Below are 24,365 nucleotides of genomic sequence, written 5' to 3'. Positions count from 1 at the left end.
CATTTTTTCCTGTAATATCGAGATATCGGGCAATTAAAAAAATCGTGCTCAACCACATACTACCCGATTTTTCCACCTGGAAATATGGTCAGATTATTAATAATGCACACACACTGGCCGAAATGCGGATATTGTGGATGAGATTTTTGCTTTGGAACGATAGATCGGAAAACCAATCGTTCGTGTTTGTGGCCAAGATTTTTCCGATTTATCTGCGAAATGCCGAAACAATTCTTTGCACACGCTACACAATATATTTGGTTGATCTATCGATTATTGCCAAATCGGCCCGATACATATATAGTGTGTACTTGGTTTAACTGATGTGGGACAGGCACGTGGAGGTGCAACTGATGTGGGACAGGTACGGGAAGGTGTAACTGATGTAGGACAGGTACGTGGGAGGCGCAACTGATGTGGGACAGGTACGTGGGAGGCGCAACTGATGTGGGACAGGTACGTGGGAGGCGCAACTGATGTGGGACAGGTACGTGGAGGTGCATTATATCCCTTTCAGACAGAAATGTCTGAAAGTCCCGGCAATTACTCGGCATTTCAGTGCCGGTTAATTTTGCCGGGACCTGCCTGACCCGCCCCTTTCACACAGACATGCAAATTACCGGGTTGAGAATTTCGACCCAGTAATTTGCAGATCAACACGGGTATTTTGTCTGTGTTAAAGGGTCAACCCGTGTCATAATTCCTGTGTCTCCGACCCTGATAAATTCCAGGGTCGAAGTCCCGGGAATTACAACACGGGTTGACCCTCTCACACAGAAAAAGGACCCGCGTGTTTCATGAAATTACCGGGTGGAACTGCTTCACCCGGTAAATTCATCCTCTGTCTGAAAGGGGTATAACTGGGAGAGGGGTTTCAAACTCACAGATGAGAGGTAAAAGTGTTTATTCCTACTATTCACAAGCTTTTTTTAAAAAACACTGAAAAACTATCATATAAACAATTTCCTGTACCCCAGAATTCTGGAGAGACTTTCATTTGATGACAAACACTCGCTGGCTATTTTTCAACCATTAATAAAAAGCACAAAAATCCTCCATGTGACACCATTTAAAAACCTCCAGCACTTCCCTTATAGCACTAACAGAATTCTATATAGTCCTGTCTCAGATGTCACTTTTTTGTCGTCCAGGAAGGTTTTACCACTTATCTATGCCATTCTACCCTGGTCGTATTTTGTATTAAAGTAACCCAACCTCGCCACGAATACAGCAAATAGGTATTTCTGACTGGATCTCGCATCTCTCAGGTGCGCACATTGGTGCAATGTATGCAAGCATCATGAAACAGTCACTTTTGCAAACTCGCATCTAATTGGACTGGGGTGTAAATCGTAGGGTCGACAGTCATTAGGTCAACATGAGTTTTTTTTATACATATATTTGGTGTCCTTTTCTTTGTAAAGTGACCGGGAACCCCAATTAGTGCACCACTTCGCTCGCCATGCTTTGGGCAGGTTACTATTCCCAATCGTAGTCCACGTGGATCGTAAAATATGAAAAAGTTTTAAAAAAAAAAAAAATGAAATTTTGGGTTAAAACTCATGTCGACCTTTACCATGTCAACCAATAGTGATCAACCTAATGAGAGTCGACCGAAAACCATTGGACTGACCCCCATAGAGTTTTTCTATTATACTGAGTTCCACTGATTCTTTCTTGTTTATTGCTCTGCAATTTATTTCCCGTGAAGTTGAAACTGAATAGCTGTGTGCTGCTTTACTGGAGAATATATATATATATATATATATATATATTTAGAAGCATGTAAATCCGGGCTACAGTAGTTGTGCACATTAGTGCCCCGCAGAGAGATTGCAGTCACTGAGCATGACTGCAGCCAGCACTAGTGAGAGGTGACACCGCCACATCTTGCCAACACAGACCAGGCACAGTGACCTCCACTGCCCGCCTCCCTCACCTTCCAGCCCTGCCAGCACCTCCAGCTCGTCGGAGAACTGTGCCTCGTAGTCATCCTCTATCCCGTACAGATCGTACTCATCCATGTCTCCTCAGTACCCTCGGCACCAGGACAGGATTCCCGCCAACCACCAGCCTCTTCCTTCCTGGTGACGCCGCGGCCGCCATCTTGTGTCCTGGCAACTGCAGAGCTCCTCCGATTGGCTGCTCCCAGGCAAGCTGCGCTGTGATTGGTCGGCGTTGCTGCAGACGGTCGAGCGCAGTGTTGCCGGGACTGTGTGGTTGAGAGTGGACAGTATGTATCATCATTGTATCTATATTTACGTGCGCCCTGCTGGCTCCGTGTTACCAGTGCGGTGTGTGTGTGTGCCTGATGTTGGGTGCTGCACCATACTGTGTACTGCATATACTGACAACATATGTGTGTATATAGCTATGGTGCGCACACTGCTGCTTATCTGGCGCCTGATAATTATTCTCTATGCATGGTACGGGTAACTGCTCATCACCACTACTCTTATGCTATATGTGAGCATTGTTATATTCAGAGTATCATATGTGTGTATTAGGTTACTGCAGATCATCATGCTGCACAGTACCACTTGTCATCTGCCACATGATGGGCATTGTTATAGTGTCATATACAGTATATGTAATAGGTAACTGCAGATACTGGAGACTTTAACATCCCTATTGACATCACTAATGCCGCTTCCACTAATCTTCTTACCCCTTCCACCTCCTTTGGACTTTCTCAATGGACCTCCACCCCTACTCACAATCTCGGCCACTCCCTCGACCTTGTCTTCACCCACCGATGTGATCTCTCTGATTTCTCAAACTCTCCCTTCCCTCTCTCTGACCACCATCTGCTTTCTTTCACCCTCTCATCCTCCCTCCTCCTCTCCACGCCCAGACCTACCACCACCAGACGCAATCTCGGGTCTCTCAACCCCACTTTCATGTCCTCCCTCGAGACTTTCCTCTCTCCTCTTTCCACTATGACTTGTCCCAACCAGGCAGCCACCTTCTATAACTCTTCCCTAACCGCTGCTCTCGACTCTGTGGCCCCCCTCTCCTCTGTCCCCCTCCGCCGCTCCAAACCCCAACCCTGGCACACCAAACTAACACGTTTCTTACAAAAATGTTCACGCTCCGCTGAACGCTCCTGGAGGAAATCTCACTCTCTGCCGTACTTCCTACATTTCAAGTTTATTCTCTCCTCCTACAGCTCTGCTCTTTCCCTCGCCAAGCAATCCTTTTTCCAAGCACTCATCTCCTCTCAGTCCTCCTGTCCACGCCGTCTCTTTGAAACTTTCAACACTCTCCTTCGCCCTCCTCCTCCCCTCCCATCCTCCCTCACTGCCACTGACTTTGCCTCCTTCTTCATCTCCAAAATTGAGGATATCCGACACGACATCTCCCGCCGTCACCCCTCTGCTACCCCCCTGCCCCCTTTATCCCTCCCCTCCATCTATCCCACCCTGTCCTCCTTCCATCCCACTTCAGAAAAGGAAGTCCACTCCCTCATCTCATCCTCCCCCCCACCTGCCCCCTGGACCCCCTTCCCTCCCGTCTTCTCCGCTCCCTCTCCCCCACTGCCTGCTCCCACCTTGTTCACCTCTTTAACCTATCCCTCTCCACCGGCATCTTCCCCTCACCATTCAAACATGCTCTGGTCTCGCCTATTCTCAAAAAACCCAACCTCGACCCCTCATTACCCACTAACTACCGCCCCATCTCTCTTCTCCCTTTCGCCTCCAAATTACTTGAACGACTAGTCTACAGCCGTCTCACAAGCTACCTCTCTGACAACTCCATCCTCGATCCACTACAATCTGGCTTTCGCCCACTCCACTCAACTGAGACTGCCCTGGTGAAAGTCACCAATGACCTGCTTTCGGCCAAATCCAGGGGCCACTTCTCTCTGCTCATCCTTCTGGACCTCTCTGCTGCCTTTGACACCGTAGATCATCCTCTCCTCCTCGGCACACTCCAAAACGCTGGCTTCTCTAGCACTGTCCTTGACTGGTTTTCTTCTTACCTCACTAACCGCTCCTTCTCTGTGTCTGCCTCCAGCACCACCTCACACCCTTCCATCCTTCCTGTTGGTGTCCCTCAGGGTTCTGTCCTTGGACCCCTTCTGTTCTCCCTGTATACCTCTTCCCTGGGTGCGCTCATTAACTCATTTGGCCTTCAATACCACCTCTATGCTGATGACACACAACTCTACCTCTCATCTACTGATCTGTCCCCCTCTGTCCTCTCTCAGGTTTCCAGCTGCCTCTCTGCAATCTCCTCCTGGATGTCTGAACGCTCTCTAAAGCTCAACATGGACAAAACGGAACTCATCATCTTCCCCCCCATCCAGAGCAACACCCCCGACCAATATCTCCATCATTGTTGACAACACCACCATCTCCCCCGTTCCCCAACTCCGCTGCCTGGGCGTCACTCTTGACTCCTCCCTCTCCTTTGCACCCCACATCCAAGCTCTGGCACAATCCTGTCGTTTCCAGCTACGCAACATTGCTCGTATCAGGCCATATCTCTCCCAGAGTGCAACTAAACTCATCATCCACTCACTGGTCATCTCACAACTTGACTACTGTAATGTCCTCCTCACTGGCCTCGCTTGCTCCCATCTCGCTCCCCTCCAATCTGTCCTCAACTCCGCAGCTAGGCTTATCTTCCTCTCCCGCCGCACCACATCTGCCACTCCCCTTCAACAAAATCTACACTGGCTCCCATTCCCCTACAGAATCCTCTTCAAACTCCTCACCCTCACATACAAGGACATCTCTAATTCCACTGCTCCCTACATCTCCAACCTCCTTTCCCTTCATACTCCCTCCCGCCCCCTACGGTCGACTAATGACCGTCGCCTCTCCACCGCCCTGGTCACTGCTTCCCATGCACGAGTTCAGGATTTTGCCCGTGCTGCACCCCTTCAGTGGAACGCACTCCCCCACTCCATTAGACTCTTCCCAACCTTGCAAAGCTTCAAACGGGCACTAAAAACCCACCTATTCATCAAAGCATACCCTCCCGATGCATAACCCAGTGCTGAAGCCGCGCCTCCACCCCCCTGCCTCATGCCGTGAACATCTCAGCTTTGCTTGCATACTGCCATCAGGCTACCTCCCACTTGCCTGCACCTCTTGTCATCTGTCTGTCGCCCCTCCCCATTAGATTGTTAGCTCTTCAGAGCAGGGCCCTCTTTCCTCTTGTTATCTAAGCCCTCGTCTCAACACATTTCACTCACAGCTCTCCCCTACTCAACGACCATCTTTATCCTGCTAGTAAAGGCTCATCTCCATCTATGGCCACCAGCCTCTAGTAGTACGATGATCACTCCCTCGATACTTACATCTTAGCTGTATTATGTCTTGAGAATTTGTGGTGCTCTGTTACCTGTACTCTATTTCTGTTATTTATTTACTGTAATGCAATGTTTTGTCCCCTGTACTGTCCTTTGTACGGTGCTGCGAAACACATGTGGCGCCTTATAAATAAAATGTAATAATAATAATAATAATACTGCACAGTACCACTTCTTCAATATAGTCTCGGTATCTTATTCTGTATGCATGGGTAACTGCACACTAGCACTCCTCTTGCTCCCTGTGCATTGTTATATTCACAGTGAATCTGATTTGGACTCCGAGGAGGCACAGTGGCTGTGTTTGCATGATGCCGCAGAAGCCCAATTTACAACCTTATGCTATTGCAGGTTTCCGTAGGGCTAATGCGAGGAACCGTCGTCTTCAAGCGGGAGCCGCATCGTCCACTGTTTTTCTGTCCACAGCCACAATCGTCGTCATTGGTATTGGCTCCATACTAGGTGCAAGAGATCCACATGACACAGGATTCCCTTCCCCGTACGCACAGCTCTGAATTACATGCAGGGGCGCTTTAAGAGAGGAGGATGCCCAGGTGCAGCCTCCTCCGTTTGGGCCCCCTCCTCTCTGCCGGCAGCGGTCTACTGCGCATGCACAGATCTCTGGGAAAATGGCGCAGCGGACATTTTCCCAGTGATTTTTGTACTGCGCATGCCCCTTTAGTTAATGGGTGCAGGGTGTGCGGTGTGGGCCCCCTTTTGACTCAGGCGCCCGTGTGCACCGCACACACTGCATCCATTATAGATACGCCAGTGATTACACAGAGCTCTAGCTACACACCCCGGCATTTGAGGTCTACATGGGAAAAAGGTCGACATGCATTTTTTTAAATGTTTTTTGTGTTGTTTTTCCCGTAACACGACCAGGAACCCCGAGCTGCAGTCGTAGTCCACATGGATGGGAAGGTATGAAAAAGTTGAAAATCATATAAAAAAAACCCAAAAACTCACATCAACCTTTTTATGCACCGACCATTGCCATGTCGACCTTTTAACAATGTCGGCCTGTTGTCCATGTTGCCCTAATGCATGTCGACCTAACATCCAGATACCCTCCTGGGCAAGTTGCCACGTCACCATACCACCATTCCTGTTGCGACACATTTGGTATGTCTGTAGTAATCGTGAAGCACTGGTTCTTAATGACATCATAAACTGCGTTCTTAAGAATGTTGCTCTAGCACAGTGATCTCCAACCCGTAGCTCACCGTAGTATTTTCGGTAGCTCACAGATCGCACGGGCTTGGCCGGTCACTGGCACTCCTCCTCCCTTAATTTTTAATATGGTGCCGGCTGTCAGCCAATCAGAGCTCGTGGAGTGGCAGTGGCGGCACCTGATTGGCTGCCGGACCGCGAGTTTTGATTGGCTCACTTACCGGCACCATATTTTAAATGCCCGCCGCCGCCGAAGACTCTCTCACCCTCACCGCAGCCGCTCTCCGGACTTCACAGGAAAGGCGCACGCTGCGCTATCTTCCCCTTCCGTCCCTCATACAGGAGGAGCAACACCGGCGGCAGTAAAAGAAGCCAGCAAGGGTTAGCACTGTGTGGGGCACTGTATCGGACACTGCGGGGGAACATTTTATCTGGCGTTGCGGGGGGCATTTTAAATGGCAATGCGGGGGGAATTGTATCTGGCATTGGTGGGAGCATTGTATCTGGCACTGCTGAGGGGCATTATTTGTGTATCTGGCACTGCTGGGGGGCATTATTTGTATATCTAGCACTGCTGAGGGGCATTATTTGTGTATCTGGCACTGCTGAGGGGCATTATTTGTGTATCTGGCACTACATGGGGGGGGGGGCATTACTTGTATTTGTGAGGCCACACCCACTTTCGCAGGAATGTACGTGCATTGGGGGGAGGGGGGAGCTCCTTCAGAGGTTTTATTTTCTGAAAGTAGCTCACACCCCAATTAAGGTTGGAGAACACTGCTCTAGCACATACCATGTCTGCCTATGCTATGTTTAAGTCTCTGTTGCACTGTATCTGTTTTATAGTCATATTCTTTTTGTCCAAATTAATGATTTCTCTGTTTCAGCCAGTACCTGTGTTGTAATGGAGCCGGGCAGCATCGAGAACCTATCTATTCTGTATCAGAGCCTAGACTTCATTGTGGTTAACAAGCACTGGGACATCCGTATAGATAGCAAGATGTGGTATGAGAAGCTGACGGTACAGAGCCAGCTGAAGTACCGGTTTCCCGAGCTGGCTGATCCGGACACCTACTATGGATTCAGGTGGATAAATGTGATGGCGAGATTACCGCTAGGTTTACTGTATATTGTTATACCTACGGCAGGTTGTGTGGGGACACTTACACTAGATGATTCAGAACAATAAACATGCATGTATCATACAAGAGCTTAGTGACTTGGTACATTTCTGATTGCATAATCTGTACAAGTAGAGGGTGTATTACATTAAAACAATCCAAGTAATGCTCTTTGAAAATACACATTTGGGAGACAAAGCTGTTTGCTGCAGATTTGGAGGGAGCGTGGTATTGCTGCAGATTTGGAGGATGTGTCTGATTGCTGCAGATTTGGTGGTAGCGTCGTATTGCTTTGATTTGGAGGAATGCATTGTGTTGCTTTAGATTTGGTGGCAGCATCGTATTGCTTTAGATTAGTATGCAGCGTTATATTGCTGTTCCAATTTTGAGGCAGCACCGTATTGCCTTAGATTTGGAGGCAGCGTCGTATTGCTGCAGATTTAGAGGCAGCGTCGTATTGCTGCAGATTTAGAGGCAGCGTCATATTGCTGCAGATTTGGTGGCAGCATCGTATTGCTTTAGATTTGGATGCAGCGTCATATTGCTGCAGATTTAGAGGCAGCGTTGTATTGCTGCAGTTTTAGAGGCAGCGTCGTATTGCTTTAGATTTGGAGTCAGCGTCGTATTGCTGCAGATTTAGCGTCAGCGTCGTATTGCTGCAGATTTAGAGGCAGCGTTGTATTGCTGCAGATTTAGAGGCAGCGTTGTATTGCTGCAGATTTAGAGGCAGCGTTGTATTGCTGCAGATTTAGAGGCAGCGTTGTATTGCTGCAGATTTAGAGGCAGCTTTGTATTGCTGCAGATTTAGAGGCAGCGTTGTATTGCTGCAGATTTAGAGGCAGTGTTGTATTGCTGCAGCTTGCTCTGGGCTCATACAGACAGTTTATATTGTGCACTTTTTATACTTCTCAGGTTCTGCCATCAACTTGACTTCTCCACCAGTGGGGCTCTTTGTGTCGCCCTCAACAAGGAAGCGGCAGGACGGGCGTACAAGTGCTTTAAGGAGCGCACTGTCACCAAGGTGTACTTGGCCCTGGTAACTATGAAGCTTTTAATTCATGTACAGAGAACATTATTAGTCTCTTGTGGATCTTTTCTGGCAGTTACACGCTGCAGACCTCAAAATGGCAAATGGCAGATGACATTAAAATATCGTTAAAGGCTACACAGACTCCAGGCAGGCAGGCATGATAATGCAGCCTATCCGTTCTCTAGGAACTGATGACATCATTGAGGTGTGTGGTAGTTTGTGCTCATGCCTCAGTAATGTATTTTTCTCATACGTCCTAGAGGATGCAGGGGACCACATCAAGACCATGGGGTATAGGCGGTTCCGCAGAAGCCATGGGCACTCTTAAGACTTTTCAATGGGTGTGAACTGGCTCCTCCCCCTATGCCCCTCCTCCAGACCTCCGTTTTAGAAATGTGCCCAGGCAGACTAGATGCACTCTGAGGAGCTCTACTGAGTTTCTCTGAAAAGACTTGTTAGGTTTTTTATTTTCAGGGAGATCTGCTGGCAACAGACTTCCTGCTTCGTGGGACTGAGGGGAGAGACGCAGACCTAATTTACTGATAGGCTCTGCGTCTTAGGCTACTGGACACCATTAGCTCCTGAAGGGTACTGAATTCTAGCCGTGTCTAGATGCTCACTCCCACAGCACGCCGTCACCCCTCTCGCAGAGCCAGAAGTCAGAAGACAGGTGAGTATGAGAAGAAGGAACTTTTATCAAGTAAGTGACGGCTGAGGTCCGGCGCGGCTGGCGGGAGCGCAGCGCGCCATTGCTGCCCACAAACACAGGCACTGCAGGGTGCAGGGCGCTGGGCAGCAAAAATATACCTCAAAACTGGCTAAAAGGGGGCATAAGGTGCCGCTGGCACAGCCCTACCCCCGCCAGTATATATATTACTGTGATTACTGAGTGTAAGGACGCGCCATTGCGGGGGCGGAGCTTCTTCCTCAGGCAGCCAGCACACTGCTCAGCGCCATTTTCTCTCTCTCCTCAGGCTGCAGAGAACACGCTGGTCCTCTCCTTCACTTCTGACAAGTACAGGGTGATATTTGGGGGTGCACAGGGCGTTGTGGTGCAATTTTATAGTGTGAGTAACTGTATAAAAGCGCTATTTGGCTGTGGGCATTCTGTGTTCACACTCATTACTGGCGCTGGGATTGTGAATTGGCTGCTCCTATACTGTGTTGCTCTGACAGATTTTATTGTGGGTCTGTCCCCAAATAAGTCCCAGTGTGTCTGTGAGTGTGCTGTACACGTGTGGGGCATGCCGGAGGAAGCCATTTTAGGGACACAGACTTGTAATGTGGTGGCGCTGCCGGCACACCAAGAGCCTGCATGGTGAAAGAAATACGTGACAGTATGCATCTGATTAACCAAAGATTAGATAAGTCTGAATCTAAGGCTGCATGCTGGAGAAAATCTGTGGAAGATGTGATTTTTCAGGATTCTGTTATTCCTTATGCAGGCTGCCCCTCTGGGTCACATAAGAGACCATTTGCGAATGTTGTAAACACTGATACCGACACGGACTCTGATTCTTGTGTCGACGATAATGACTCCAGAGAGATAGATCATAAATTGGCGAAAAGTATACAATATACAGTATGATTGTGGCTATAAGGGACGTGTTGGAGGTTACAGAAACCACTCCTGTACCTCAGGGGAAGGCTTATTTTTATAAGGAAAATAAATCCAAAGTCACGTTCCCTCCTTCACACAAACTAAATGCTCTCTTTGAAGGGATGTGGGTGAATCCTGATAAGAAATTTCGTATTCCCAAAAGGATTCAGATAGCATATCCTTTCCCGGCTGAGGACAGGAAAAAATGGGAATCACCCCCTGTGTTAGATAGTGCACTTTCCAGGTTGACAAAGAAGCTAATTCTCCCTGCACCTGGCACGGCTTCACTTAAGGAGCCGGCAGACCTAAAATGGAAACGACATTGAAATCCATTTATGTAGCCAATGGTACGCTGCTCAGGCCCACTATTGCCTGCGCGTGGGTGAGTCGCGCTATTGAAAAATGGTCAGAAAGCGTGTCATCAGAAATTGACACAATTGATAAAGATGAGATACTCCTTAAGTAAGGGAATATCAAGGACGCTGCCGCCTACATGCTGGAAGCAATGAAGGATATTGGACTCTTGAGTTCACAAGCCGCTACCATGGCAGTGTCGGCTAGGCGGGCGTTGTGGATTCGCCAGTGGAACGCGGATGCAGATTCCAAAAGAAACATGGAGGCTCTCCCATATAAAGGTGAGGCCTTATTTGGCGATGGCCTGGATGCGTTAGTCTCAACGGCTACCGCAGGTAAGTCAACATATTTGCCCTCTGCGCCTGCACCGGCAAAAAAGACCTATCACTCGCACATGCAGTCCAGTGATCTAGTGGGTTTTCCCGTCAGTGTATGTCTTACCTCCACTTCCGCTGATCCCAAAGGTACTCAGGATCATAAGAAGAACAAGGGCTTGGTACCCAGATCTTCAGGAGTTGCTCATAGAAGATCCTCGGCCTCTTCCTCTTCGCGAGGACCTGCTGCAGCAGGGGCCGTGCGTGTATCAAGACTTACCGCGGCTACGTTTGACGGCATGGCTGTTGAGCGCCGGATCCTAGCCAGGAAGGGTATTCCCAAAGAAGTCATCCCCACTCTTATTCAGGCCAGGAAAGGGGTAAAGTCGAAACATTACAACCGTATTTGGAGAAAATATGTGTCTTGGTGTGAATCCAAGAAGGCTCCTACGGAAGAGTTTCACTTAGGACGTTTCCTCCAGCCTCTAGGCTGGTGTGGAAGCAGGCCTCCGATTGGGATCAATCAAGGTCCAGATTTCGGCCTTGTCAGTGTTCTTCCAAAAACAATTGGCCTCTCTTCCAGAGGTTCAGACCTTCGTGAAAGGGGTTCTGCACATCCAGCCTCCATTCGTGCCTCCAGTAGCACCATGGGACCTTAACGTGGTGTTGCAGTTTCTTCAATCAGATTGGTTTGAGTCTCTACAAGAGATAGAGTTGAAGTTTTTCACTTGGAAAGTGGTGATGGTTTTAGCCTTGGCATCCGCAAGGCGGGTGTCTGAGTTGGGGGCCTTGTCTCACAAGAGCCCTTACCTGATCTTCCATGAACATAGGGCAGAGTTGAGAACTCGACAACATTTTCTTCCTAAGGTGGTTTCATCGTTCCACATAAACCAACCTATTGTAGTGCCAGTAGTTACTGACACATTCGCTGAATCAAAGTCTCTAGATGTGGTTAGAGCTTTGAAAATCTATGTGGCTAGAACGGCTCGTATACGGAAAACAGAGGCCCTGTTTGCCCTGTATGCTCACAACAAAATTGGGTATCCTGCTTCCAAGCAGACTATTGCACGTTGGATCAGAAATACGATTCAGCAAGCTCATACTACGGCTGGATTGCCATTACCGACATCGGAAAAGGCCCACTCCACTAGGAAGGTGGGCTCATCCTGGGCGGCTGCCCGGGGGGTCTCGGCATTACAACTGTGCCGAGCAGCTACTTGGTCAGGGTCAAACACATTTGCAAAGTTCTACAAGTTTGACACCTTGTCCGATGAGGACCTAAAGTTTGGTCAATAGGTGCTGCAGGGTCATCCGCGCTCTCCCGCCCGTACTGGAGCTTTGGTATAAACCCCATGGTCTTGATTAGGGAGGCCAATCCCGGGATCGGCGGGATCCCGGGATTTGGGCCCAAAAATGCCGGGATTTGAATCCCGGGATTGGAGCCCCCAATCCCGGGATTCAAGGGATTACAGTGCGCATGTGGGTGTAAGTAATATTACAGACTAATATTAGGCGGGCGGCAGCCATGGACAAGCTGAACGCGACGGCACTTCAAAAGTAGCGCCAGCCGCCAGCCAATCAGAGCTGGCGGACCGGCAGCCAATCAGGGAAGCTGCCGCAGCCAATCAGGAGCGACTGCTGCGGTCGCTTCCCTGATTGGCTGCCGGTCCGCCAGCTCTGGTTGGCTGGCGGCCGGCGCTTCATTTGAAATGCCGCCACGTTCAGTGTGTCCATGGCGGCCACCCGCCTAATAGTAAGTGTTATTAGTTACACCCACCCTCCCGCGCCGCTACCAACCCTCCCGCGCCGCTACCTACACCCTTCCTCCCCCACCGCTACCTACACCCACCCTCCCGCACCGCTACCTACACCCTCCCTACCTCCCGCACCGCTACCTACACCCTCCCTCCCGCACCTCTACCTACACCCTCCCTCCAGCGCTGCTCCCTACAACCTTCACTGGTCCCTACTGCAATCCCGGGATTGAAAAAACGGCCCGGGATTGGCCTCCCTAGTCTTGATTTGGTCCCCAGCATCCTCTAGGACGTATGAGAAAACGGGATTGTGATACCTACCGGTAAATCCTTTTCTCCTAGTCCGTAGAGGATGCTGGGCGCCCGTCCCAGTGCGTACTTTACCTGCAGTTTTAGTTATTAGAGTTACACAATTTGTGTTATCTTAGTTCAGCATGTTGCTGCAATTAATTCATGTCTGTTGGCGTGTGTTATATTAAATGCCATGTGTGCGGCATGGTTGAGGGTGTGAGTTGGTATGTATCTCACCACTAGTATTAAAGTAAGTCCTTCCCTCAAAATGTCCGTCTCCTGGGCACAGTTCCTATAACTGAGGTCTGGAGGAGGGGCATAGGGGGAGGAGCCAGTTCACACCCATTGAAAAGTCTTAAGGGTGCCCATGGCTCCTGCGGAACCGCCTATACCCCATGGTCTTGATGTGGTCCCCAGCATCCTCTACGGACTAGGAGAAAAGGATTTACCGGTAGGTATCAAAATCCCATTATTTCCTAGCAAATTGGTGCTATATTTTCTTTAACTGTCCTTTTTATAGCTTTGTGTTCATGTTCTGCTAATTAAACTTCATGGCGTTGTCTGTGTCCTGCGGTTTGGGCACTGTAAGTCCTCTCCACTGTGATTGGTAGGCTGGATGTAAGTCTGACCTGACATTGAAAAGAGACACCAGAAAGTTGTTGTTTTTCTAACTTATATCCAGCTTTAGATAATGTATCCTACCAACCATTGTTATTCATTTTTATGCAGCCCTTAGTGACATTGGGGGGATGCCATTTTAAGGGCTAAATTAATAATCATGTAAGAGTACATCCTAACAATTCACTAGGAGTATAAGTAATGTCACTCTGGCCTCATGGGTGTCAGTTTGGCCTCATGGGTGTCTTTCTAGCCTCATGGGTTTCATGCCAGCCTCATGGATGTCGGTCTGGCCTCATGGGTGTAATTTTGGCCTCATGTGTGGTCGGTCGGGGCCCCCTGTGTGGTCGGACGGGGCTTCCTGTGTGGACGGTCTGGGCTTCCTGTGTGGACGGTCTGGGCTTCCTGTGTGGTCGGTCTGGGCTTCCTGTGTGGTCAGTCTGGGCCTCCGGTGTGGTCAGTCGGGGGCCTTCGGTCCGGTGTGGTCAGTCTGGGCCTCGTGGTTACTAGTCTATTGAGCTTTTAGTGACAGGTCCTCTAAGTACGTACTGAAGCTGCTTTGATACCTCTACGTATAACCAGGAGAACCAGCTGGCTGCCAGACCCTGACAGCACTATCACTTCCCTAATTGCTACACACACTACACGTTGTTATGCATTTGAGCTGTCGGGGTCCAGGTTGGAGCGCCTGTTTGTTGTACAAAGCTGCATATGCTTTGAGAAGGGCAACGTTCAAAGGGGTTTTCTAGTCTTTGAAAAACTTTGCACTACCCAAGTGTTACTGTGAATGTGGGCAACAGTGGTGCTGTACGGTGTTCTGCTGGATGGAGGAAATGGGAGCTCTGCAGAAAACGTATTTGACCAGACATTCACGAATTCCTGTAACTGATGGTTCCCTGAGGTTTTGCATGTTATCCAGGAGGCAGAATTCTTCCAGGTTTGTCCCACATAGTCCCTTTTCCAGGGTCATAGCCTTTAGGATCCAGGCCGTGATGCTCTCTGGGAGAGTATAGTACTGTGAGCCTGCACAGTGTGCCTCTTCAGATGGGACTGTCCTCAGGGCTGTCACTTGTCCTCCGCAGGTCAGGGGCATCATTACCGAGAACTGCATGACCGTCACACTGGCCATCGGAAGGGACACCCGAGACGGGCTCACTCACATGATGTGTGTGGAAGGTACAGAAGGTGAGTCCTGGACCAGGTGTAATGACCTCATCTGAGCACTGTAACCCATAGCATACAATGAGATATCTGCTTCCACTAATCAGAAGGTCTCCCTCGGCTCCATGTCAGCATGGATCTAATAGTGATGGCGTACACGGAATTGCTGCATCACCTGTCTTCCCTAGCAAAGACCCTGGTTTAGAGAAAGCAAGCAGTGAAAAGTGTAGAGAAGTGAGCCAGTGGAGCAGTTGCCCATGGCAACCAAACAGCATTGAAGTAACATTTACAATGTGCATACTATTGTACGGAGCAGCTGATTAGTTGCCATGGGCAACCTCTCCACAGGCTCACTTCTCCACTCTTTTCACTGTTTCATGAATAGACACAAAAATCCTTATTGATGTCCTGTGGTGACGTAACTGAGATTTCCTATTACATTGTGGAAGCATTCTGGTGCCATCTCTTTGTGCTAACAGCATTCGGGTTGAACGCTATTTTTACAGCTCGCGAGGTCAGCACACCAACATAATGATTCAAGGCAGCATGACCGCACCTAATGCCTGTCACTGAGTCACAGCTGGGGATGCAGTTTCACCCCTCTTATCAGTGACTTTGAGTAGAAATGTAACTTCCTTTGACATATTTCCACTTAACGGACATCCTGATGTCCTATATGGGTTTAGTAGCCACTTTCTGACCCTGGCCATGAAAACCTGGATAGTGTTGGACATTGACATGACTGTAACATACTTTCTTAACCATATATTCCTCCTACTTCTCCTTGTGTAAGGATGCGAGAATGCAAAGCCTTGTCAGACCGACCTCATCGTGCTGCAGCATGGATTATACAAGGGAGAACCCGTCACAAAAGTCCTGCTACAGCCTTTAACGGGTAGGTGGCAGGAATGGTAGCTATGACTTGCTCAGGGAAAAATATGGCAATGGTAAGTGCACAACCTGCTCCAATGGAGATCCGCCAACAATTGTGTTGCTGATATCAATGTTCTCAAAGTCAACCTCTATGGACATTTGTAGTGACAATGCTCCTTCCTTGGTGTGGAAGTTGTTACTACTTTTTATATAATGCTGCTTTTGGGGTGTAGATGAAAAAGGTGTAGCCTGGTATTTGGAGCTTTTAGCCTAATTCAATTAATGGTTACATATACTGATTGATTTTGCACACTATTTCTTTGTTATTGTACCAAGTGGCATTGCCATTGTATATATCCATTCTAAAATACACATTTTGTATAATTGCAGGCCGGACCCACCAGCTTAGAGTCCATTGCAGTGCTCTGGAGTATTCCATCGTGGGTGACTTCACCTATAGCCTTAAAAAGGACACCGAGCCATATAGGATGATGCTTCATGCCTATTACCTGCGCATCCCCACCGACCGCGAGCTCATTGAAGTCACAGCGCCAGATCCTTTTCAGCCTGACACTGACCCCAGTTGGGTGCCAACAGATACTGTTCGCTGTCTGGGCGATGCCATGACTGAAATTATCAATAAGGTATTGGCATCCGAGAGCAAAGAGCTGGAGAAGAAGCAAAAGGTGGCGAGTCCCGCAGAACAGAAGACAGAAACGAAGCGGGAGCAAGCTGTGTGTCAGCAGTGGTTAGCGGAGTGGGCTTGTGAATAGTCTTCTTTGTACCTGTTAGTTCTTACAGTAGCTTTAATCACCATGGGGTACAAAGCAGTGCCTACGTAACCATTAGCAACTTAGCAACAGGTTATACAGTAGTCCCCGGATCAGCCTGCTCTGGGACCACAATGCACTGCTTCCAAAGTATCTTCTGTGTCAAGGCGGTTCACCAGCAAAACTCCATTTAGTGCTGCTAGCGTATTTTAATGCATCTATTACTAGGCCAGTCAAAGGATATGATAACATCACAGTATGGAAAGTGCGCCTTTAATTTCCACTTAATGCTGTGTTTTGCACTGGGGCAGCCATTAGCGGTGTGGACTTTAAAATGCACCGATGGCCCACACGTCATGGTGGCAGCCATTTTGTGATTGCAGCCTATCACAGAGTCTCAGTCTTGTTGCTTCCTATCACAGCCTGCAATCCTGGTGATGTCACAGGCTCTTAGCGAAATTGATTGGTTGCTTTATTGTGAGTAATAGTTCAGTCCAAAAGATGTCTGCCTACAGATGGTGGATATAGCCAAGTGTCTTCCTCTATGGTTTTCATGTCCAGAGACAGTTATCTTTCCCTGATGTAAAATTGGTATTTTGACAGACAGACATTTTCCACCTTAAATTGGGATGTAGTTACTAAAAACACACTATGGGGGAGATGTATCAAACTTTCTAAAGAGGTCTGTTAGAGAAGTTTCCCAACCTGATTGGTTGCTATGGGCAACTTCTCCACTTGTCTTCAGAAATTTTAAAACATTTGCCTATATGGGTGCACACGGGCTCCAGGGGGGCCCGTACCACACACCATGCACCCATTTCTCTTCTATACTTACCTTTCCGGAGTCCAGCGCTGGTAGACGCAGCACTGCATAATCACTGGGAAAATGGGGCAGCGGACATTTTCCAAGCATTATGTGCATGTGAATAGGGAAATCACTGTGAAAATGGGCGCCGTGCTATTGCCCAAAGACCTGTGCTTGCACAGCAGACTCTGAGACGGCTCTAGAGGCTACTAGTGCTAGAGCAGCGCTGCCAGCTAGAGAGGAGGGGAGGTGGCCCGGACAGAGGCTGTACAAGGGCCCCCTCCTATCTTGATACTCCTCTGCGCCTTAGTGGTAGATTTTCCAAATCTTCTAAACAGGAAATTGAAGGTATTTCCAGTAGCAGCCAATCAAATTCAAGCTTTCATTGTCTAGCCTGTACTAGATATATTAAACCTGGGATCTGATTGGTCGCTATGGAATTTACCTTCAATTTTACTTTACTTTCTAGTAAATCAAGCCCTTAGTGTGTATTGTGCAAGTTTGTTTCACGTATTTGTGTACACTAATGTACTGATAATGGGGGTCATCCCGAGTTGATCGCTCGCTACAGTTTTTAGCAGCCAAGCAAATGCTATGCCGCCTCCCACTGGGAGTGTATTTTAGCTTAGCAGAAGTGCGCACGTTTTTATCGCAGAACGCCTGCAAAAAATTTTTGTGTAGTTTCAGAGTAGCTCAAAACCTACCCAGAGCTTGCGATCACTTCAGACTATTCAGTTCCGGATTTGACGTCACACACCCGCCCAGCGTTCGCCCAGCCACGCCTGTGTTTTTCCGAACACTCCCTGAAAACGGTCAGTTGCCACCCAGAAACGCCCTCTTCATGTCTATCACTCTGCAGCAACCAGTGCGACTGAAATGCATCGCTAGACCCTGTGCAAATCTGCATCGTTTGTTGTGTCCGTACATTGCGCGTGCGCATTGCGCTGCATGCGCAGAACCGCCTTTTTTTAGCCTGATCGCCGCGCTGCGAACAAATGCAGCTAGCGATCAACTCGGAATGACCCCCAATGTGTCCTGACGTTTTTTTTTTTAACTATTTATTTTATTGGTTTTAACTTTTCTTCTCTTAGATGCAGACATGTATCCAATTTGTATGGTTTTACCTGTTACTGCTGAAATTCCCTGAATGTTCTTATAATATGATTCCCAAAAAGTGATTGACAGACTCCCAGCAATGCGTCACTATATTGTACTGTTTTGTTACTATGGATAAAATGTAATCTTCGCAAGCCCATAACAACAACCAATTACCAGGGAACACTAATGTAGGCTGTAGTTTTTTTTCCGCCTACCAGTATTTAACCATTGGCTTCTTATACCCCTTTCACATTGCAAATGCCGGGTCGCACCTGAGAATTGGAAACGGGTCCTACCCGGGTGCGACCCGGCATTGGACCCTAACACTCGCTTCCCTGACCCGGCAATATGCCAAGTCGGGTTGCTATTATTGGCGGAGACCACGGCGGCATCACGGGCGAGTGCGGAGTTGGCGCTGGGAGATGAGATCATCTCCGCTCCGCCTCTCCCTATGCAGTGAACGGGTCCCGGGTCGTATCGATACAGCAACCCGTTCACACTGCACCTGACCCGGTATTTGACCCGGGAATAACACTGCTTTATTAGCGGGTCAGGCGACCCGGGAATTCGTCATGGCTCCTTTCACACTACACAGCGACCCGTGTCGACCCGGCAATATAACGGGGCCATACCTGGTTATTTGTGCAGTGTGAATGGGGTATCAGTCTTCATTAGGAAACTGCATCCAAAAATACATGAGAGTAAGTAGTGTTCACTCTAGAATCTGGGCAGGGCAGGGCGACGGACTGTGAGGGGTGGCGTGAGCGACCGGCGGCGTCCCTGTTGGGGGCGTGCCAGCACCTACGGAGGTGCTGGGCTTCCCCCAAGCTCTCTCACAGCGTAAATGGATGCCGCGCGCACATGCGCACGGCATCTTTACACGTTGGGAGGGCAGGAAGCGGGCGGCTGTTCTAGCAGGGCGCCGCAGAAAGGGCAGGGCGTATTTTGCCCTTAAAAAATTGGGCAGGGCGCGGCGCTGCTAAAACAGCCTAGCGTGAACACTAAGTAAGTGTAGGCAGATGTCCGGGGCAAACATGAAGTTAGTCTCGCTTTTACTAAACCTATTTAGGAAAATAAGAATAATTTAATTTCTTAGGCTCACCGTTTCACAGGGGAACATAACTGGGTTGGCTCTGCTCATTACAAGAGTTTTAGGTAGAGGGGCTTATGGGTAAGCCATGTTAACCAATGTGAAAGAACACGCAAAGGTTACATAGAAATGTACAGTAAGATGTGTATATTTTCGGAAGAAGAGTATTTATTTTTATGTTGGATGCATGACTTTTTCTTTTAAAGTGTATTTTTTTTTTTTTTAAAGAAAGAAATTGCCATGGCTTTTAAACTACATAATGCTGCTATTTTTATTGTTTTGTATTAAAAAAATGTATAGAGAAATGATTTACTGTCTGTTTTGTAAAACGTACAATGTGTAAAAAGAACCAAGTACAGGGAATGTGAATAAATACTATGAATTCACAGGATTTGGGTTTGAAACTTTTTTTTTTTAAACTCTCTACGGTAGCAGGTAGATCACTGGCGAATCCTGGACTGATTCATGTGATTCTTACCGGCCGGGGTAACCTCCAATCTCGCCCTCTCTGTAAGGGGTTTTGTTTCCTAAGCGGCTGCTTGCAAAATGTAAAAGGGCGATGCGTTTAATAGCATTTTATTAGCTTTCCTCTTTACATAGTTGGTACTAAGGGGGTTATTCAGGTTTGTAAGTAAACCAATAAAGGCACACTAATGGGCAAAACCATGTGCACTGCAGGTGGGGCAGATGTAACATGTGCAGAGAGAGTTAGATTTGGGTGGGATATATTGTGTCTATGCACAGTGAACAATGGCTGCTTTATTTTTACACTGCAATTTAGATTTCAATTTGAACACCCCCCACCCAAATCTAACTCTCTCTGCACATGTTACATCTGCCCCCCCTGCAGTACAGCATGGTTTTGCTCATTAGTGTTCTTTTTTTGTTTGCTAACAAACCAGAATAAGGATCTAAACCATTAGGTGCCCCTGATGTTTGTTTCTTACACATCATTTTGGGCTGTATAAAGGGGAGGCGGTCAATATCCCGCTGGACGGGATCCCGGCGGTCGAAATACCGACGCTGGAATCCCGACATATTCTCCCTCCGTGGGTGTCCACGACACCCATAGAGGGAGAATATAATAGTGTGCCGAGCGTAGCGAGGCACTGTGCCCGCAGCGTGGTGAGGGAAGCGAGCCCACAAGGGGCTGCGTTCCGCTCGCCACCCCTGTCGGGATTGTGCGGTCGAGATTCCGGCGTCGGTATTTCGACCGCCGGGATCCCGTCCAGCGGGATTACGTACTGATCCCGTATAAAGTGTCTTACATGTTTATATAAGTAGAGCTGTCACAGACACTGCATTACCCTTAGTAAGATTGATCTCCAAAGGGTCTATTAAATGTGTAGCTTTCGTTAAATACCACTGCCATTTACAGATAGAAACGGGGCATTCTCACAGAAGAGTAGCGTCCCAGAGATGTGTAGCCAGAGTTGCGCATATGGAGTGCTCAAGCAATATTTAGTAAGAACTTCTGTACCTTGAATGGTGTAGATAAAAGCTCCATCACTAGTGACTTGTCTTGTGTCCAGCAGGGCCATGTTAACAGCATTGTAAGCCCTGGACAAAGAAATGCACTGGGGCCGCTAAACCCCTATTCACGGGAACCAATAAAAAAATAAATCATTACATGCCCCTCCTGCGGCCTTGCACTATCTCTCTACATGCTTTCATACAGTGAACTGCTTCCAGCACTCTGATTGGTGGACAGCTCCAGCCATACACCAATCAGCATGCTGACAGCCATTTACTGTCTGGCTGCAGGCTCGGAGGCAGGTAGATAATGCTTCCTCAACGCTCTTATTGTGTGACCACCACCTGCCCCTGCTCGAAGGCCCCTAGAATTGGGCCCTGGGCAGCTGCCCAGTGTGCCTATATGTGAAGATGGTCCAGGTGGCTGGGGGGGCGTTGGAATCACTGAGGTGCGAATTGGCAAATAGTTGCAGAGGTCTTACAATTGCTGCGTGGGTCTGGAATTGCGACCACATCACGTGTGACTCAGAATCAATGTTACAAATGAAAATGCCAAGTCGATGTTTTACTCTTGTTTTATTGATGACGTGATAACATATTTTCACATGTAAAAGTATTTCCTGCAATATTGTAGTTCAGAAGTAAACTAGAAGCTGAAATAAATCCACGGCGGCCATATTGTGGACATCTGTTTTACCAAAACTGGGACAATTTTGCAGCAGTCCCTCAGGATTTCACAGGACACATAATGGGGAGGTTAACTGCAGGAGTCTTATCGGGTGCGATCATTGGCTGTGCTGTCGCAGCCTCTCCCATCCTCAATAAGAAGCCGTAGCTATCTCCAGCAGATGGATTAATATGTTCAAGAAGTGTCTTACTTTGTACATCCTCTTTTTGTTTTTATTCAAGTATATTCCTAATTCCAAACAGGTCACCTGGGCAGCACTATCCTCCCTTCCCCAGCCTCCCTTCTGCCTGCGCTGCCATCCGGTAAGAGAGGCTGGGAGGGCCGGTGTAGAATAGGAAGACTGGTGCTCTTGTGACCAGCCGCAGCCCTGTTCTACCATGTGACTCATTGGAATCTTTGTGGCATATGTAATAGGGATCAGAGTTTGCTGGAGGTGCGGGATGTCGGCCGATCTCTGATGTTTTTTTTAAAGCGGCAGTCATTTACAAGGCATGTCCAAGATCACCTGGCATCACGCACCTCTGGCAAACTCTGAACCGTGGGGCAGATGTATTAAGCCTGGAGAAGTGATAAAGCAGTGATAAGTGGAAGGTGATAACACATCAGCCAATCATTACGGGTTTGAAAAATGACAGGAGATGATTGGCTGGTGCGTTATCACCTTCCACTTATCACTTCTCCAGGCTTAATACATCTGCCCCAGGGTGCCTGGAGAAGTGATAAAGAAGTGGAAGGTGATAACTCACCAGCCAATCTACTCCTAACTGTCACTTTTCAAATCTGTAATGATTGGCTGGTGCATTATTCCACTGATCACTTCTTTACCACTTCTCCAGGCTTAATACATCTGCCCCCTTGTGCTTAAACTTGTCAATAAATACATACACCTTGTTCCTGCCTTGAGACAGATCCACTGTAACAGAACTAAGCCTAAAGTGACAATATGTGAGACATATAACCGTTTTGCAGTACTGTAGCGGTCTTCATCCTTTCACAAGGTCAACTTGTATATTAGATTTTTAGCCACAATTCCTATTTATCTAAATACATTATATATGCATTTTCTGTATGTAACAAACAATATATGACTATATAAATAATGACTATTATATAAATAATGACTACATCTTATTGGATATAATTGCTTTGTATGTATTATATACATTATGATGGTCATTTTCCCTGCTCCCAATGTTTTTCTTGCCTTTCCCTCATAAATGAAGGAGGAGGGAATATAGGGCGAGGCTGTCTGCATGTAATGCTGTCCTGTCTCTTGCCACTGATCCAGGTTCTATGACAGAAGGATTCCAGCAATAACGGCCAGGATGAGAGAAAAGGATTCTGGGAAGGCTGGAGCCGATGAACCTGCAGGGATACATGGATGACATGTTAAAGGTATATTGGTGCAAAAGTTTGTTGTATTCGATAAAATGTTAGTCCAAAAAAAACCAACAACACGTTTATTATAAGTGCCCTAGTCTTTAAAGGTATTACGTCTCAGTGATAGCAGAAGGGATATAAATCAGGTCTTATTTGTTCTTTCCCTAGAGACAGCCATATGCTGGAATTAATCAATATTAATGAGAATTTAACCTATCAATTCACAGGAGCCAGTGACATCACTATGGCCCAAGTGACACGGCATGGCATTGTCAATGGATAGGCTGAATATTGGTTTCCTCAACTTTGTATGGGCAGCGAGAAATCTTAACAGGGGAACTTTAATAAAACATGACAGCAGAAGCTACCTATACAGTACAGGATTCTAACCACAGCGACCAGGGGCGTTTTAAGAGGGGACCCGTGTGCAGCCTCCATTGTGGGCCCCTCCTTTCCGGCAGCAAGTAGTGCCAGAGTCTACTGCACATGCTCAGGTCTCCGGGAACATGGCGTCAATGCTTTGTTTCTGGTGACATCTCCAGTGTGCATGTGCAAATCACTCAAAAATAGGCCGCAGTGGCCATTTTCCAAGTGCTTTGTGTCCACACTGCAATGCCGCCGCCATGGGACCCGGGACCCATTACAGAAACGCCTGTGACAGCTACCCTGTATGTGTAACTTCCATCTGTGTTTTTAAAGACACTTTTTATGTGCTAGTAACACTTACCTTCTAACATTGGGCCTAATTCAAACCTGATCGCTGGGCTGCGTTTTCATACAGCCTGCGATCAGGTCTAAACTGCGCATGGGTATGTACCGCAATGTGCAGGTGCATTGCACGGGTATAGAGCGGACCGCCGCTCAGCAATGGGTTTGTGCGAAGAATCCATTTGCACTGGTGTTCGCAAGGAGATTGACAGGAAGTAGGCATTTGTGGGTGCCAACTGACCGTTTTCTGGGAGTGGTTGGAAACACACAGGTGTGTCCATGTGTTTGCAGGGAGGGTGTCTGACGTCAATTCTGGTCCCGGACAGGCTGAAGTGCTCGCGGCGGCTGAGTAAGTCCTGGGCTGTGCAGAGACTGCACAAAATCTGTTTGTACAGCTCTACTACACATGCGTTCGCACACTTGTAAAGTGAAAATACACTCCCCTATGGGCGGTGACTATGCGAACGCAGGACTGCAAAAATCCCCTAGCAAGCGATCAGGTCTGAAATAAGCCCATTACCTAGTAAAACCATAAGACAAAAGCCGTGTACCGATCAGCCCCCAACCCCCCTCCACTCACTCAAACCCTGCCTAATCTTAATCACACCCACTTGCTGACAAACCACACCCACTTTCCGGTAAATCTCCACCCACTTCTGTATAAGTCTCCAACTCTATCAAGGTCCACGGAGTAGCACAGAACTTGGGACTGTTGGGAGATACGCTAAGAAGTCTATTTGTTGT

General features: G+C 48.0%; 3 protein-coding genes across 4 annotated transcripts in view; 1 reads left to right on the top strand and 2 right to left on the bottom strand.

Annotated features, from left to right (window-relative positions):
* CHTF18 (chromosome transmission fidelity factor 18) overlaps positions 1 to 2,124 on the bottom strand; it is a 191,249-nt gene extending 189,125 nt beyond the window's left edge. The window contains exon 1 of the mRNA XM_063934863.1: positions 1,940 to 2,124. Within this exon, the coding sequence (XP_063790933.1) occupies positions 1,940 to 2,024 (85 nt within the window). The 5' untranslated portion in view covers positions 2,025 to 2,124. The remainder of the gene's footprint in view (positions 1 to 1,939) is intronic.
* RPUSD1 (RNA pseudouridine synthase domain containing 1) lies at positions 1,886 to 19,727 on the top strand. Its single transcript, XM_063934862.1, has 6 exons — positions 1,886 to 2,233; positions 7,381 to 7,579; positions 8,527 to 8,650; positions 14,658 to 14,760; positions 15,530 to 15,631; positions 16,000 to 19,727. Exons 2-6 carry the CDS (start codon positions 7,398 to 7,400, stop codon positions 16,380 to 16,382), a joined length of 894 nt encoding a protein of 297 aa, XP_063790932.1. The 5' UTR covers positions 1,886 to 2,233; positions 7,381 to 7,397; the 3' UTR covers positions 16,383 to 19,727.
* Positions 19,728 to 21,402: 1,675 nt separating this feature from the next.
* MSLN (mesothelin) overlaps positions 21,403 to 24,365 on the bottom strand; it is a 44,040-nt gene continuing 41,077 nt past the window's right edge. For both annotated transcript variants that reach the window (XM_063934861.1, XM_063934860.1), the window contains exon 30: positions 21,403 to 22,898. In XM_063934861.1, coding sequence (XP_063790931.1) covers positions 22,825 to 22,898 — 74 coding nt within the window. In that variant the 3' untranslated portion in view covers positions 21,403 to 22,824. The remainder of the gene's footprint in view (positions 22,899 to 24,365) is intronic.

The sequence above is a fragment of the Pseudophryne corroboree genome, chromosome 7 (genome assembly GCF_028390025.1).
Source record: "Pseudophryne corroboree isolate aPseCor3 chromosome 7, aPseCor3.hap2, whole genome shotgun sequence".
NCBI lineage: Eukaryota > Metazoa > Chordata > Amphibia > Anura > Myobatrachidae > Pseudophryne > Pseudophryne corroboree.
This window is presented reverse-complemented; position numbering and strand designations above follow the sequence as displayed.

What these genes read in the sequence shown, in the direction of transcription:
- RPUSD1 (XM_063934862.1), top strand. Translation starts at nt 7,398, where the DNA reads ATGGAGCCGGGCAGCATCGAGAACCTATCTATTCTGTATCAGAGCCTA. An exon ending in GACACCTACTATGGATTCAG is followed by an intron (nt 7,580 to 8,526) that starts GTGGATAAATGT and finishes TATACTTCTCAG; the next exon opens with GTTCTGCCATCAACTTGACT. An exon ending in GTGTGTGGAAGGTACAGAAG is followed by an intron (nt 14,761 to 15,529) that starts GTGAGTCCTGGA and finishes TCCTTGTGTAAG; the next exon opens with GATGCGAGAATGCAAAGCCT.